Source organism: Globicephala melas, chromosome 2, assembly GCF_963455315.2.
Source record: "Globicephala melas chromosome 2, mGloMel1.2, whole genome shotgun sequence".
NCBI lineage: Eukaryota > Metazoa > Chordata > Mammalia > Artiodactyla > Delphinidae > Globicephala > Globicephala melas.
This window is the reverse complement of record NC_083315.2, coordinates 5,366,361-5,379,204: the sequence shown is the minus strand read 5'-3', so window position 1 is coordinate 5,379,204 and position 12,844 is coordinate 5,366,361. Positions and strand designations below refer to the sequence as shown.

General features: G+C 40.9%; 1 protein-coding gene across 1 annotated transcript in view; it reads right to left on the bottom strand.

Annotated features, from left to right (window-relative positions):
- Positions 1-12,844, bottom strand: part of CUBN (cubilin) — a 271,724-nt gene that overhangs the window by 58,443 nt on the left and 200,437 nt on the right. The window contains exons 53-57 of the mRNA XM_060292217.1: positions 11,359-11,480; positions 10,587-10,812; positions 8,880-9,067; positions 3,232-3,388; positions 1,670-1,819 (exon numbers count right to left, since the gene is read on the bottom strand). Coding sequence (XP_060148200.1) covers positions 1,670-1,819; positions 3,232-3,388; positions 8,880-9,067; positions 10,587-10,812; positions 11,359-11,480 — 843 coding nt within the window. The remainder of the gene's footprint in view (positions 1-1,669; positions 1,820-3,231; positions 3,389-8,879; positions 9,068-10,586; positions 10,813-11,358; positions 11,481-12,844) is intronic.

Here is a 12,844-nt window from a genome sequence, read left to right as displayed (position 1 = left end):
AATGAACTTATTTACAAAACAGAAACAGACTCAGAGACAGAGAAAACAAACTTAGGGTTACCAAAAGGGAAAAGTGGGGGGAGGGATAAATTAGGAGTTTGGGAGTAACATATACACACTACTGTATATAAAACAGGTAACCAACAGGGCCTACCATATAGCACAGGGAACTATACTCAATATTTTGTAATAACCTAAAAGGGAAAAGAATCTGAAAAAGAATATATATATGTATGTATAACTGAATCACTTTGTTGCACACCTGAAACAAACACAGCATTGTAACCCAACTATACTTCAATAAAAATTAAAATAAAAAAATAAAATAAAATAGCATTCCCTTAATTATAAGATAATAGAAAAGATATAAAGAAGAAAATAAATATCACCTATAAATCTATGACACGGTAGTAACAAGTCTTTAAGTACCAGTTAATAGTCTTACAGATTTTATTCACACAGCTTATTTTAAATAAAAAAATAGGATCTCTTATATAAACTGTTTTACCTTCCCTTAATACTTTATAACTCATGAACATCTTCTTATATTGCTGGAAGTTTGTGTTAGCAAATGCTGAGATTATACTTGACCTCATAGTGCATTCGTACAGTGACAAACATCAGTCCATACCTGGCATTTTCCAGCAAACACATTCCAAAACCTACAGTATGTAGAGATGTAGGAAAAGGAGGTCCCAGAAAGTGCTCCCAGGGAGAGCCTTTGTATAATTCATCACCCTATGAGAACTGATGTGTCATTTTTATTTTTATGAAACATAAATTTCCTGCATGCTGAATACTGCAGAACACTTTGCTAAGTTTAACTTTTCACCGCCATGGGAGACCAGCCCAAATAGAAAGAAATTTTGGTTGGGCAGATGAAGCTTGGCAAACGTACAGGTTAATTGTAATTTAGAAATGAAAAGTGAATTTGTGAAAAATATTAAAATGACTGAGTGGTTGGAGATGCCCATCCACTTGAAGGGAACTTTTCTCTGCCGTATGATACCACCTGGGTAAACATCGAGCTGTGTCCAGTGTAGTCAGAACCCAGCCCAGACCAGCAGCTCCACTGTCCCCTTCGCCAACAGGCAGGGAATGAACCCAGAGGGGCACTGTGGTTAGGGATTTCCCAGTCCCTGTGGTACTGATGAAGATGAAAATGAAAAAGAAGATGAGAGAGTATCCCACAGTCAGATTTAATGAAAGTAGAACACAAATATTTATTAATTTTATTAATTCATTCATTCAACATTTATGAAGCACCTACTTTGACTCAGAAGGAAGTTTCTCTTGCTAGTTTATAGTGTGTGTGTGTGTGAGACTGTGTGAAGGCACCTGTACATGTGTAGAATAAACACAAATGAATAAATTAGAAACTATGATTAACATGTAATAGATTTCAGACTTATTTTCTTTAGGCCGTTTACGTGATGCTCATGTCCTTAAAGCTCTTGCATTATTTTTTAACCTCTGGATGGAATGTGTAGGATGATACTTGTGTTCTTAAAATATTGGATGGAGTTTTAATCAAGTTTACATCAACTCCACTCTGCAACATTTTTAATATTTTCCTCAAATGGTGATTTTAGACAATCTCTGCCTCTGCTTATCTATCACTCATTCATTTATTAAGAACCAATTGTAATTTAGATAAGAATAAACTTACCTTCCAGATGGAAAGACACAAAAGTCAAGAGGACCAGAGACAGAGGACTGGCCTCTATGATGTAGGTGCAGTTCATGTTGTTGTCATATTGCTTTGGGTAGTTTGGAGAAACAATGTAACCTGAAGGATTAGTGAAGTTCCTTCCACATCCTTAGTGGGAAGAAAAAGCCATTATTAGAACATTTGTTCTCCCAGACAACATCTCTTTATCAGTGAGGGAAAGCCTCAACTTTCCTAAGCGCTCTAGAAACATATTCTCTGAGCTACTCCAAATGGAAGTAACAATAACTAAAAGAATGGAGCTCTGATTTAAAAATAAATATGCAAAATCAGAATATTATATAGTTTTTAGAAAAATGATGCAGAGTTTTGGGCTAAGTAGAAATTTTACCACAAATCCATTGCAAATCACTTAATTTTAAGATATTAAAGGAAGAATAACTTAGCAAAGATTGAAGAGGATTCATGTAGCTAAAGAAATAAAACTAATGAAAAGTGATCTGTACCAGATCAATACGCTTAACAGTTTTAAAATATCTTATTATATTATAGAAAAATATGTTCTTTTCATTACCATTGTAATATGGCTATAAAAATAATACCTGCTTTATAAAAATGGTTGAATTTACTAATCCCAACTCAAAAAAGTCTCACATGATTCCCAGGTGTCAGAAATGAAGAGAACTACCTTTTTACCACTAAAATGACATCTGTTTTATCTAACCACTAACTAGTTAATCCACACACTCCCTATCTATCACATCGATACAAAATATAAGTATCCTTTTAAACTGATATTAAAACACACACATACACAGACACAACGAACCAAGTGAAGGCCTAAAATTAGGTCTGCGGTGGTCCTTTGTTACTGCCTTTACACCACCCTCTTATTCATGTCTGAAATACCTGTTCACTGCATTATTTCCTCTGATGCCTTTCGTCAAACTTTTCCCTAAACAGTGGCTTGGGTGCTACTTGATTTAATTCAGCCAACAAGCACACACACCACTGTGTCTCAGACTTGAAAACTACACGTCCCACTCTTCTACCTGGTGAGTAGTCGTCAGAGAAGGAAGGAGAAAACCCGAAGAAAGCGGCCCCCAAGGTTGACTGAGCGTGAGAATCCCCCGGGTGAGAGCTCACACGTGCAAGTCCTGCATTTCCATAGGCCTGGGGGGAAGACCGTGTATTTACAGCCCCAGGTGGGTTCCATGCAGGCAGGCAATGCGCTTCAGGCCCGGCCTGCTGATGGTCTACTAATTACGGCCTCCTGGGCTTCTGCCCAATTCCTGCCCCATGCGGATTTTAGGGTTAATTTCAGACATTAGCGACGGGCACTCAGGCCTTCTACATCATTTCTCTACTGACCTACGGTTGGATTCAGTTCCATTCTTGCTGATTTGGAAGGAAGGGTGCACTCAGGATTAGGTGGCCCACCCAGACTTTCCCCATGGACCTCCAAACCAGCCAACCCTGGAGCAGAACCCTTCTCCCCAAGCCTGCCTGTGGCAGCCACGCCCTTCCAAGGGCCCCTGGGTTTGGTTTTCGGCGCTACTTACGGCTAACGAAGGATGCAGAGAAGCCCTGAGCTGGGACCTCCTGCGACTGGAACACAGCAGTGAAGGCGTTTCTGGGCGTGATGACGGGACCCGGGGCCACGCTCCCGCAGCTCGAGGCTAACAGGGCCTGGTCGGCCTCCTGAGTGCCTGCCCACACCTGGCAAAGCCAGAAACATGACTTAGCGCTCCAGGTTTTCCCTCGTCAATGTTTAATTTGTGCTCAGGCTGGAAAATAATAGCACTCAGGTGTATATAGACTAAACGTAATAGTAAATAAAGCAATATTTTCTTTTGAGAACCACTTCTTTAGGCTGCTTTTTTATAGTATAGCCCGTTCGTGACTCTTGCAAGGAGACTGTTCATTTTTGTGTATCTAGGCAGTGATTTAAAAAAAACAACAACCCTCAATCACTACCCAGTTTCCTCTTGCTGTTTCCTAGTTGACCTGATCTAGCTCAACTTGCTACATGCCGGGGGAAACAGAGCGGCATGTGTGCCACTGTGGGGTTGACCATTTGTCCTGGACGGCTGGCAAAGCGTGGGTTGCAAGTAGAGAAGATTTACCAAGCACGAAGCCCCTGGGAAGAAACTGGATATGAACTCCAGGTCTACATGTAATTGGCATGAATTGGGATAAATCATGGAAGACTTCCTGGCACTGTTGAATTTTAAGGTTCATTTTGAAGAAAGGATGAGATTCAGTCTCTCTGCAATTCACTAAAGACTGCGTCACCAACTCCCAGGTAGACCCTGGCCACTTTACAAGAAGCAAATGATGATATGCTCATTTGAGAAATAGTTGCTGGGGAACAGATTGTGAGGATCAAAATTCCAACTTTGATCAAACCAATCCTAGACCAACCTAGGGAAGGATATTCATCATAGAATCACGTTTAAATGCAAATTCCAACTGCGAAAGGAGCTGCTGCGGAGCTGCTGAGTGTGTAGGAGGGGCTTTGCCTGACTTCAAGAGAGGCCTGAAGAAGCCCCAGGGGCAGGAAGGGGCAGGGCTAGTTCAAACAGAGCGAAAACTGAGTCAGGAATGAGGCGGGGCTGCAGTCAGTGCAAGCCCTGTGGCAGGTCAGGGGTCCGGGCCACATCCTGAACGTGGCAAGGGGCCTCCAGGAGGCTTGAAGCTCACAGTGGAGACGAGAAGGAAAAGAGAGGACACTGGGAGATCAGCCAGGAGTCTGTGCAGTAGTTCAGGCAAGAGATCACGGTTCTACAGTGTTGAGTCACTCAAGGAAAGTACTGATATTAGGTGATAAATGCACATTATTGGGGGAAAAGGACGGTTAAACTTGTTTAACCAGCGAGTCTCAACCGGGAGCAATTTTGCCCTTCCTGGGGGCATTTGGTGATGTCTGCCAGTGTTTTCAATGGTCACATTTGGTGTGGGCATGGCATGTAGTGGGCAGGAGCCAGGGGAGCTGCTGATCGCCCTGTGATGCCCCTCCCCAAACCCCCAACTAAGAATTATCTAGCCCAGGAAGGCAAGAAGGTAATTGGGTTTGGATTAGTCTTACTTAACTGTTCAACATTCCCTTCACATCAAATTACTCATTCTGAACATATCACTCTCAGGACTATTCCTCAAACAAAGCAATCACACACCAAGCTGTTACAAACGTTTCTATTAGCAAATAGCGCAGGGGAAGAGGTGTGAGGTAACGCCAGTTCAGGGCACCATCAGCTCTTTAAAGTCGTATCATTTCAATTGATTCTCAAACACTGCGAATCCTGCTGTTAATCATCTTACTGAGGTCCAATTATATTTGCCATTTATGAGATATGGGAGGTGCCTGGGACTGGAACAAAAGCAAAGATATTCTGCCAAATCAAAAAATTAAAAAAAGGTCAGGGGGGCTTCCCTGGTGGCGCAGTGGTTGAGAGTCCGCCTGCCGATGCAGGGGACACGGGTTCGTGCCCCGGTCCGGGAAGATCCCACGTGCCGCGGAGCGGCTGGGCCCGTGAGCCATGGCCACTGAGCCTGCGTGTCCGGAGCCTGTGCTCCGCGGCAGGAGAGGCCACAGCAGTGAGAGTCCCGCGTACCGCAAAAAACCAAACAAACAAACGAAAAGGTCAGGAAAGAAGTGCACATCCCCTAATTTCCCTAATATCCCCTTTATGTCCCCTGACCCCCTGCCTTTAACTATCCCAGGAAAGAGTATACAGAAGTTTTCTAACCACATTCTGTTAAACTGTAAACATGACTTACTGACAGATCTGCATATGCTACTTTTACAAACATCACTCAAGAGGTGAAGTGATAAGAGCTAAAACTTTTAGGAAAGAATCTCCAGTTCTTTAACAAAGAACTTCAAGAATCCTCACGGGCTTATACTTTTCCGAAGCCATTAATTATGGATCTGACATCTCTACCTTGTGGCTCAAGAACACGGGTGTTATAATGATAATAATGGTAAAGACTTGTTAAATATTCATCAATACCTGTCAGTCAAGATCTCATTTCATTGGTTCTATGACCTAGAACTCATTTAAATGATATTGGACCTACAAAACGTTACAAAACTGTCAAAAACTTTCTGACGTTTCTTAAGGTTTGTACAATTCAGCCTGGCTTTAGGTGATATTTTATCACTCAAGCAATTTAAAAAAAACGTTTCCTGAGTATCTGCAGATTCACACGCAGTTGTAAGATACAGAGAAATCCCCTGTACCCATTTCCCAGATTCCTCCAACAACGACAGCTTGTAAAACTGTAATGTAATATCATAACCAGGACGCTGACTCGACACAGTCCACCCGTCTTAGTTCCTCAGGCTCACGCACGTGTGTGTGTATTCGGTTACATACAAGCTTATACCACCACATTCAAGACACCAAGCAGGTCCAACACCGAGGTTCCCTGGAGTTGCCCTTTTATAGCCACACACGACTCATGCCCACACTCACATCTTGCTAACCTCTGGTAGTCTGTCCTCCGTTTCTAAGCATTGTCATTTCAAAACTATTATGTAAATGGAACAATAGAGTATGTAACCTTTGGGGATTGGCTTTTTTCACTTGGTTTAATTCCCTGGTGATTTGTTCAGATCGTTAGCCTGTCAAAATTTATTTCTACCGAGGAGTTGTACTCCACGGTATGGAGGTACCAGAGTTCACTGAACTATTCACCCGTTGAAGGACATGTGGACTGATTCCAGTCTTTGTCTACTGCCTATACAGCTGCTCTGAACACGTGTGCACAGGTTTTTGTGCAGACACAGTTTACAGTACTCTGGGAGAAGTGCTGGATCTTACGGTAAGTGCACGTTTAGTTTTATCAGAAGGTGCCAAGCTGTTTTTCAGAGTGGCGTGCCATTTACGTTCCCACTGGCAACGAATAAGGGATGCAGCTTCACTGCAGGCTTGGCAGGATTTGGTGCTGTCGCTGTTTTTATTCTGGGCAGCCTGACAGGTGTGTGGCAATCATTGTGGTTTTAAGTCTCATTCTTCCTAATGGCTATGTAGTGATGTTGAACATCTTTTCGTACGTTCATTCACCACCCGAATATCCTCTTCGGTGAAATATCTGTTCATATCTTTTGCCCATATTCTAATTGGACTCTGTATTTTTACTGTTGGGTGTGAGAGTTCTGTCTATACTTTAGATAGTAGTCTGTTGTCAGGTAAGTGCTTTGGAAATCTCTTCTCCCGGTTTGTAGCTTGTCTTTTCATCTCTTTACAGAGGAACATATTTTTAATTTTGATATGGTAAAATGTATTAATTTTTCCTTTTACGGATTATTCTTTTGAGGTTTAGTCTAAGAACTTTTCATCTATCTCTAGGTCCCAAAGATTTTCTGTTCTTTTTCTCCTCAAAGTTTATACCTGTATATTTACATTTAGGTTCATGGTCTATTTTGACTTTTTTGTTGTTGTTGTTGTTGTTTTGCGGTACGCGGGCCTCTCACTATTGTGGCCTCTCCCGTTGCGGAGCACAGGCTCCAGACGCGCAGGCTCAGCGGCCATGGCTCACGGGCCCAGCCACTCCGCGGCACGTGGGATCTTCCCAGATCGGGGCACAAACCCGCGTCCCCTGCATCGGCAGGTGGACTCTCAACAACTGCGCCACCAGGGAAGCCCTATTTTGAGTGAATTTTTGTATAAGGTTTGAGGTTAAGGGCTGCTTGCTGGAGCTGAGCCCCTCTTGCCTGTCTTGTTTACCCACCTCAGTATCTCTTGGCAAAAACTGGAGTCTCAGGCCCAGCAGAGAAAGAGTGTGTTTCCCAGGCCACTGAGTTTTGTCAGAGTTCCAGATGGATCCCACCCGCCAGTGGTTCAGCCTTGCCTGCTGTCAGAGGGATTCCCATTCCATCCAGAGGAGAAACGGGACTGAATAACTTTTCACATTCCATTTTTCCAATGAAGAACTTGAAAGACTTTACTTTGTCTATATATTTGATGTTGACTCAATTCCTGAGAGAGTTCGTTTGTTTCATGAAAAAAGCAATTAGGAAAAGTGTATACGATGTTTTGTTTTACATGTATTACATACAAGTCTAGGATTTTTATTGAAACAGCATGCATGGATCAGTTAGATATAAAACATAATTTGAGAGATCATGTAAAATAATAACTACATCGACAATACAATCCACTTCTACTCATTAGGTGGTTTTATATTCCAAGTACTGAGCACTATTTATGTTATTATATCATATTACATCTAATGCTTAAAACAGTCCTACTAAAGTAGGAATTATTCTCTTCATTTTACAGCTGAGTAATTTAAAGCCCAGATGTGTAATTGGCTCATAGAGGAACATTCAGGTGGTAAATGCAAGAGATGCGGAGCCCAGGTGAACGTTCTTTCCCCTAAAAGGTGTATGTCCCCTTAGCGATAGAACACATGATATAAAATAGCACAGATGGAATAAACTTGTAATACAGTTATCACGGTCATAAGTCAATGAATAGTGATGTCAGTGCCACAGGAGCAGTATTTACAACTGGAGAGGAAGAGAGCCTTACTGACTGACCCATGGTCATGATTTTACACGGATGGGTCCCTCACGGTCTGGTCAGCTTGTGGGCGCTTAAGGCTCAGGTGAAGGCTGGCACTAGTGCATGTCTAGCCTTCTGTAATTTTTATAGGATCCTCTAAATGTGGCCTGTCATGGTGACTTTGATTCATTTTGTCCTTGAGGGTCTATTAGAAAGAAAGAAAAAAGAAAAGAAAGAGAAAACGAGAAAGAAAGAGAGAGAGAGAGAGGGAGGGAGGGAGGAAGGAGGAAAGAAAGAAAGAAAAAGAAAGAAAGAAAGAAAGAAAGAAAGAAAGAAAGAAAGAAAGAGAAAGAAAGAAAGAAAGAAAGAGAGAGAGAGGAAGAAAGAAATCTGCCCTTCTCTCTTTAGTTTCTGTAGAAAGGAAGAACCGTAAATGCTCATGAGAATTTAATAAGGTGAGACAATCTCCTAAATTAAGTGTCTTTGCTTATGTATTAGTGAATGAAAGTCACAGGGCAATGTGTGTTGTGGTCCAAATTTTAACTCCTAGTGGTTGAGGTTTCTCACTTTTTCATTCAAGAAATCCAAGCAGCAAAATTGTCCTTCTCCTCCTCTGAGAGGCAGTGAGTCATTTCTAGTCTAAACGTTTACGTTCCTGCAACCAGCTTGGCTCCAATTAAATATACAAGTGCACTGACCTTCACAAAACTGGTCCGACACTGTCCGTCCCCGCTGGGGATGAGGAAGTTGTTGTCAAAGCTGAGTTCCAAGTGTTTACTTTGGTGAGTAATGACTGTCCAGGAACATCTGACGTTCTCGGGAAAATTCTGAGGCCAGTGGGGGGATCTGATTGTACCATTGTCTAAATGAAGTATTCCACCACAACCTGAAAAATTGTCATGGAAAAAGTCATTATTTTGTGATGAAAATAACAATTTTGGTAACTGAAGACTTCTGGAGAGGACGCATTTCTAAATGTGAGATATCAGTGTGTCTTTCCTTACATATGAGTCTCTGACCTTCGGGGCAGGTCCACAGCAAGGACTCTCAGCAAATGGAAGGTCACTGAAGCCACAGGAGGCTACAGCTGTTACTGTTCCGTTACACCTATACTGAACTCACCTGAGACCATTAATCCTTGCCATGAAGAGGACAGACTTCTATCCTGTCTTCAAACAAGAGCAATAATTTTTACTCCCCTTGAGGCTAGGTAGTATTTGTGGCCCAACAATCTCAAGCTTTGTATTTTATTGCCACTAACACCTGAGAATACAAGTCTATACTCATCTGCAATTTTACGCTAACATCCTGGACGGGAGAAAATGATTTTGATCATTTAATCTTAAGATTAAATCTTAAGATTAAGATCACGTAATCTTCCATTAAGTAACCTGGTTCGTTCATATTGAAATGCTGATGGATGAACAATAAATTACAGGGATTGAAAGAAAGAAAAATCTAGAACTATTTTGTAATATTAAAGTATGTTCTTAAGAGATGGCAAAAGAAAAAAAAATATGAACTCAAAACAAAATGAAGTTAAAGAGTATTCCCTGTATCTTTTGCTTTTAAACCCTTGGAAAACCAGTGGTTCACCTCAGCTCCCCTCTGCTTCAGCAGCGCTCAGAGAGCTCCCCAAACACCTGACTCTTCTAGAAATAGCTGCCCTGTGTGATGCTGCAAGACTACATGAGATCCTGACAAAAGTGTCCAATGCAAGGCTTATATTTTCTGGGAGTTTCCATGAAATGAAATTTCCATGAAATGTCATAGTTTGCAGGTACCACAAGTAATCTTTTGAAATAGAATCTATCATGTTTTGCCCCATACAGAGCATTCATTCTAAGTCACAAATCTTATCTTGTCACTTTGCTGCTCAGAACTCTTCAGATAGCTCTCCACTGCTCGAGGGATAATATAGAAGCCAAGGCTCTCCAGGATGTGGACTACTTATTTTCCTGCCCTCAGCTCACCACTCAGCATTCTGCCTCCATGGTCCAAATATGTTCAACTACTTGTGATTCCAACACATATTTGCTTTTACTTGTGATTCCCTAGTTGTACCATGGCCCTTTGCCTGTGGAGACAGCACGGTGAAGTATTAAGATCAAAGTTTCTGGGCTCTGCTGTCTTCATTCAAATCTTGACTCTGCTGATCGTCAGCTCCACGAGCTGGGCAAATTATCCACCCATTTCTCCTGTTTCCACCCATGCAAGTGGAGAAAATGTGCACTGATACTGTGTCTTCCTTACAAGGTTGCTTCATGAGATGTCATGTGTAAACATTTAGAATTGAGTCTGACAGAGAGTAGGTACAAAAGGTATACTTGTTGGGCTAGTTAATAAATTTTAAAAATACATCGATGATAAAAGACAGTAAGCGCAGAGAATGTTCTTTCTTTTACCCAAAGTCTCTGTGTTCCATGTAGCATAAAAGCCACCATTTTGCACCGAACGGTCCGTGTTAAAAATCACCACCAGCTGGTTGGAACCTGACTGGATTGTCCTGGGGTTTGAATTTCCACAGTAGTGTCCTATGATGGGGGATCCGGGGGAACCACCGTTTCTGACTGTGACAGCGTCCCAAGCACAGGTTGAATGGGCTTCAATGTCAAAATCACTGAATGTCAGCTGCAGGAGAAAAGGGAAGAAATGAGGAAACACTCTGAGCTGTAAGTGAGCCTATCTACGTAGAGTTCGACTGAAGTCCTTACACACCCTTTTATTTTGTTTTAATTTATATAATTTGGTATTTATGTCTCTTATTTCATTCTCCCTTGTCCTCCTCTATTTTTTTCTCATTGAAGTTTCTCTTGGAAATTTTGAGAAGGGGTATTTCTCCCAGAACGGGAGTCATTGGGGTCATCCTCAGTCCCCTGGGCTGGGATGGCAACTCATATCAAGAATGTAAATACATCTCTTTTCTGAATGGGGAACTGTCTTCTATAGAGAGCTTCTCCTGTGCTTGAAAAAGAATGAAAGATATTTCATTCTTCATTAGTTGTAAACTTGTAGATGCCAATGTATATACGCTAAGCAGAGAATTTTAGGGAGAAGATGACCTGGATCAAAGCCTATTCTAATCACTTGCTTATTGAAAGAACTCTGTTTCCACACAGGACATGGTACTTCTGTTGTATAATTTCAGAATTATTTTACCCACTAATCAAAACTCACAGTGATGGTGTGGCCTTGTGGGGCTTCCAACAACCAAGAACAGTGGGTCAACCTGTCGTAAGAGGCTGGATAGTTGGGGCTTGAGATCACTCCACTCTCACCTATCTGTACTCCACCACAGTCTGAAATTAGATTGTAAACTTCTAAATAAGAAAGGAAAAAACACACCAAATTCTGTAAAGCCAAAGTAAATACTACTTATAGCCATCGTACTTTATGATTTAAAAAAAGGACAATAAATGAACAAATAGATGTAACTGTATGAAAGCAAAGTAAAACTAGATGGAAGATTAGAAATAAACAGAATCCCATATAGTGTTAATCAAATGGAATCACACAGTGAAGGCAGGCTCAAGTTTGATACAAAGGAGAAGGAAGATTATCTGAACCATAAATGGAGAATAATTAGATGAGCATAGAACTGACAGTAAATGCACTAGGGACAAAGGAAAGAACATTGCCTTTCTTCAAAACACTAGGCCTGTGAAAATAAATGTAAGCTTGAAGAATATGATGAGGACCATAACTAAAGACTTTGTCGTTTGACAACAGCACATATATTGTAATCAGCTACCAAAGTGTATATTAGTATAGCAAGTTGAAACATGGATACATTTCCAAAGCATGGTATGGTCTGATGTTCCACACAAATAATACTGCTTCCTGAAATCTGACTCTTTTCTTTCAATCTGAGAAAGAAAAACCAGCTGGCAACATGGTTGACTGAATAGATCATCAATCTCACTCTTTTCTCCAACCAACCATTTGGTTATAACACAAAGAAATGTTAAATAAAATTATAACCAAAATATATTTGATTCACAGCCCAACTTAATGGAAAGAAAGGAGATCTCTAAGAACTATAAACAATAAATGTACTCAAATTCCAAGGGGTATCTTAAACTGAGAGTGTGTCGGTCTAAGAGGATATAGAATCAAGATGTGGGCCCCAGGAGTTGTGGTTTGAGGTTTGATGATCAGGCAAAAAGAGAACATATGGCCTTGGACCTCCACAAAAGCAAGGGCTTTTACATAAAGTTTGGAATCTAAAAGGACTGCCATATTAGTGAAATGGACTAGGAAGACTCTAATGGCCCAGAGAAGCAGCAAGGAGGAGTACTGTCTGTCTTGGGCTGAATTTTCAGGTACAAACTGAATGTCACAGATACAAATCTAGCACAAAACAACATTGGCAAATGTTGTTTAGTAATATGTCCAAAATACACATGATGGCCAAGTAGGGTCTATCCCAGAAATGAAAAGATGGTTTAACAAGAGAAAAATCTTTTAATACAATTTTTCACATTAACACATTAAAGTAGGAAAAAAATAGGATCATCTCAATAGATGCAGAAAAACCATTTGCTAAAATCTGACAGTAAAAAAAAAAAACAAAAAAAATTTTTGTACACCATGAATTGAAGAGACTTCCTTTAATGTGATAAGGAGTATTTATTGAAAACCTATGAGAAGCCAGTTTATTTAA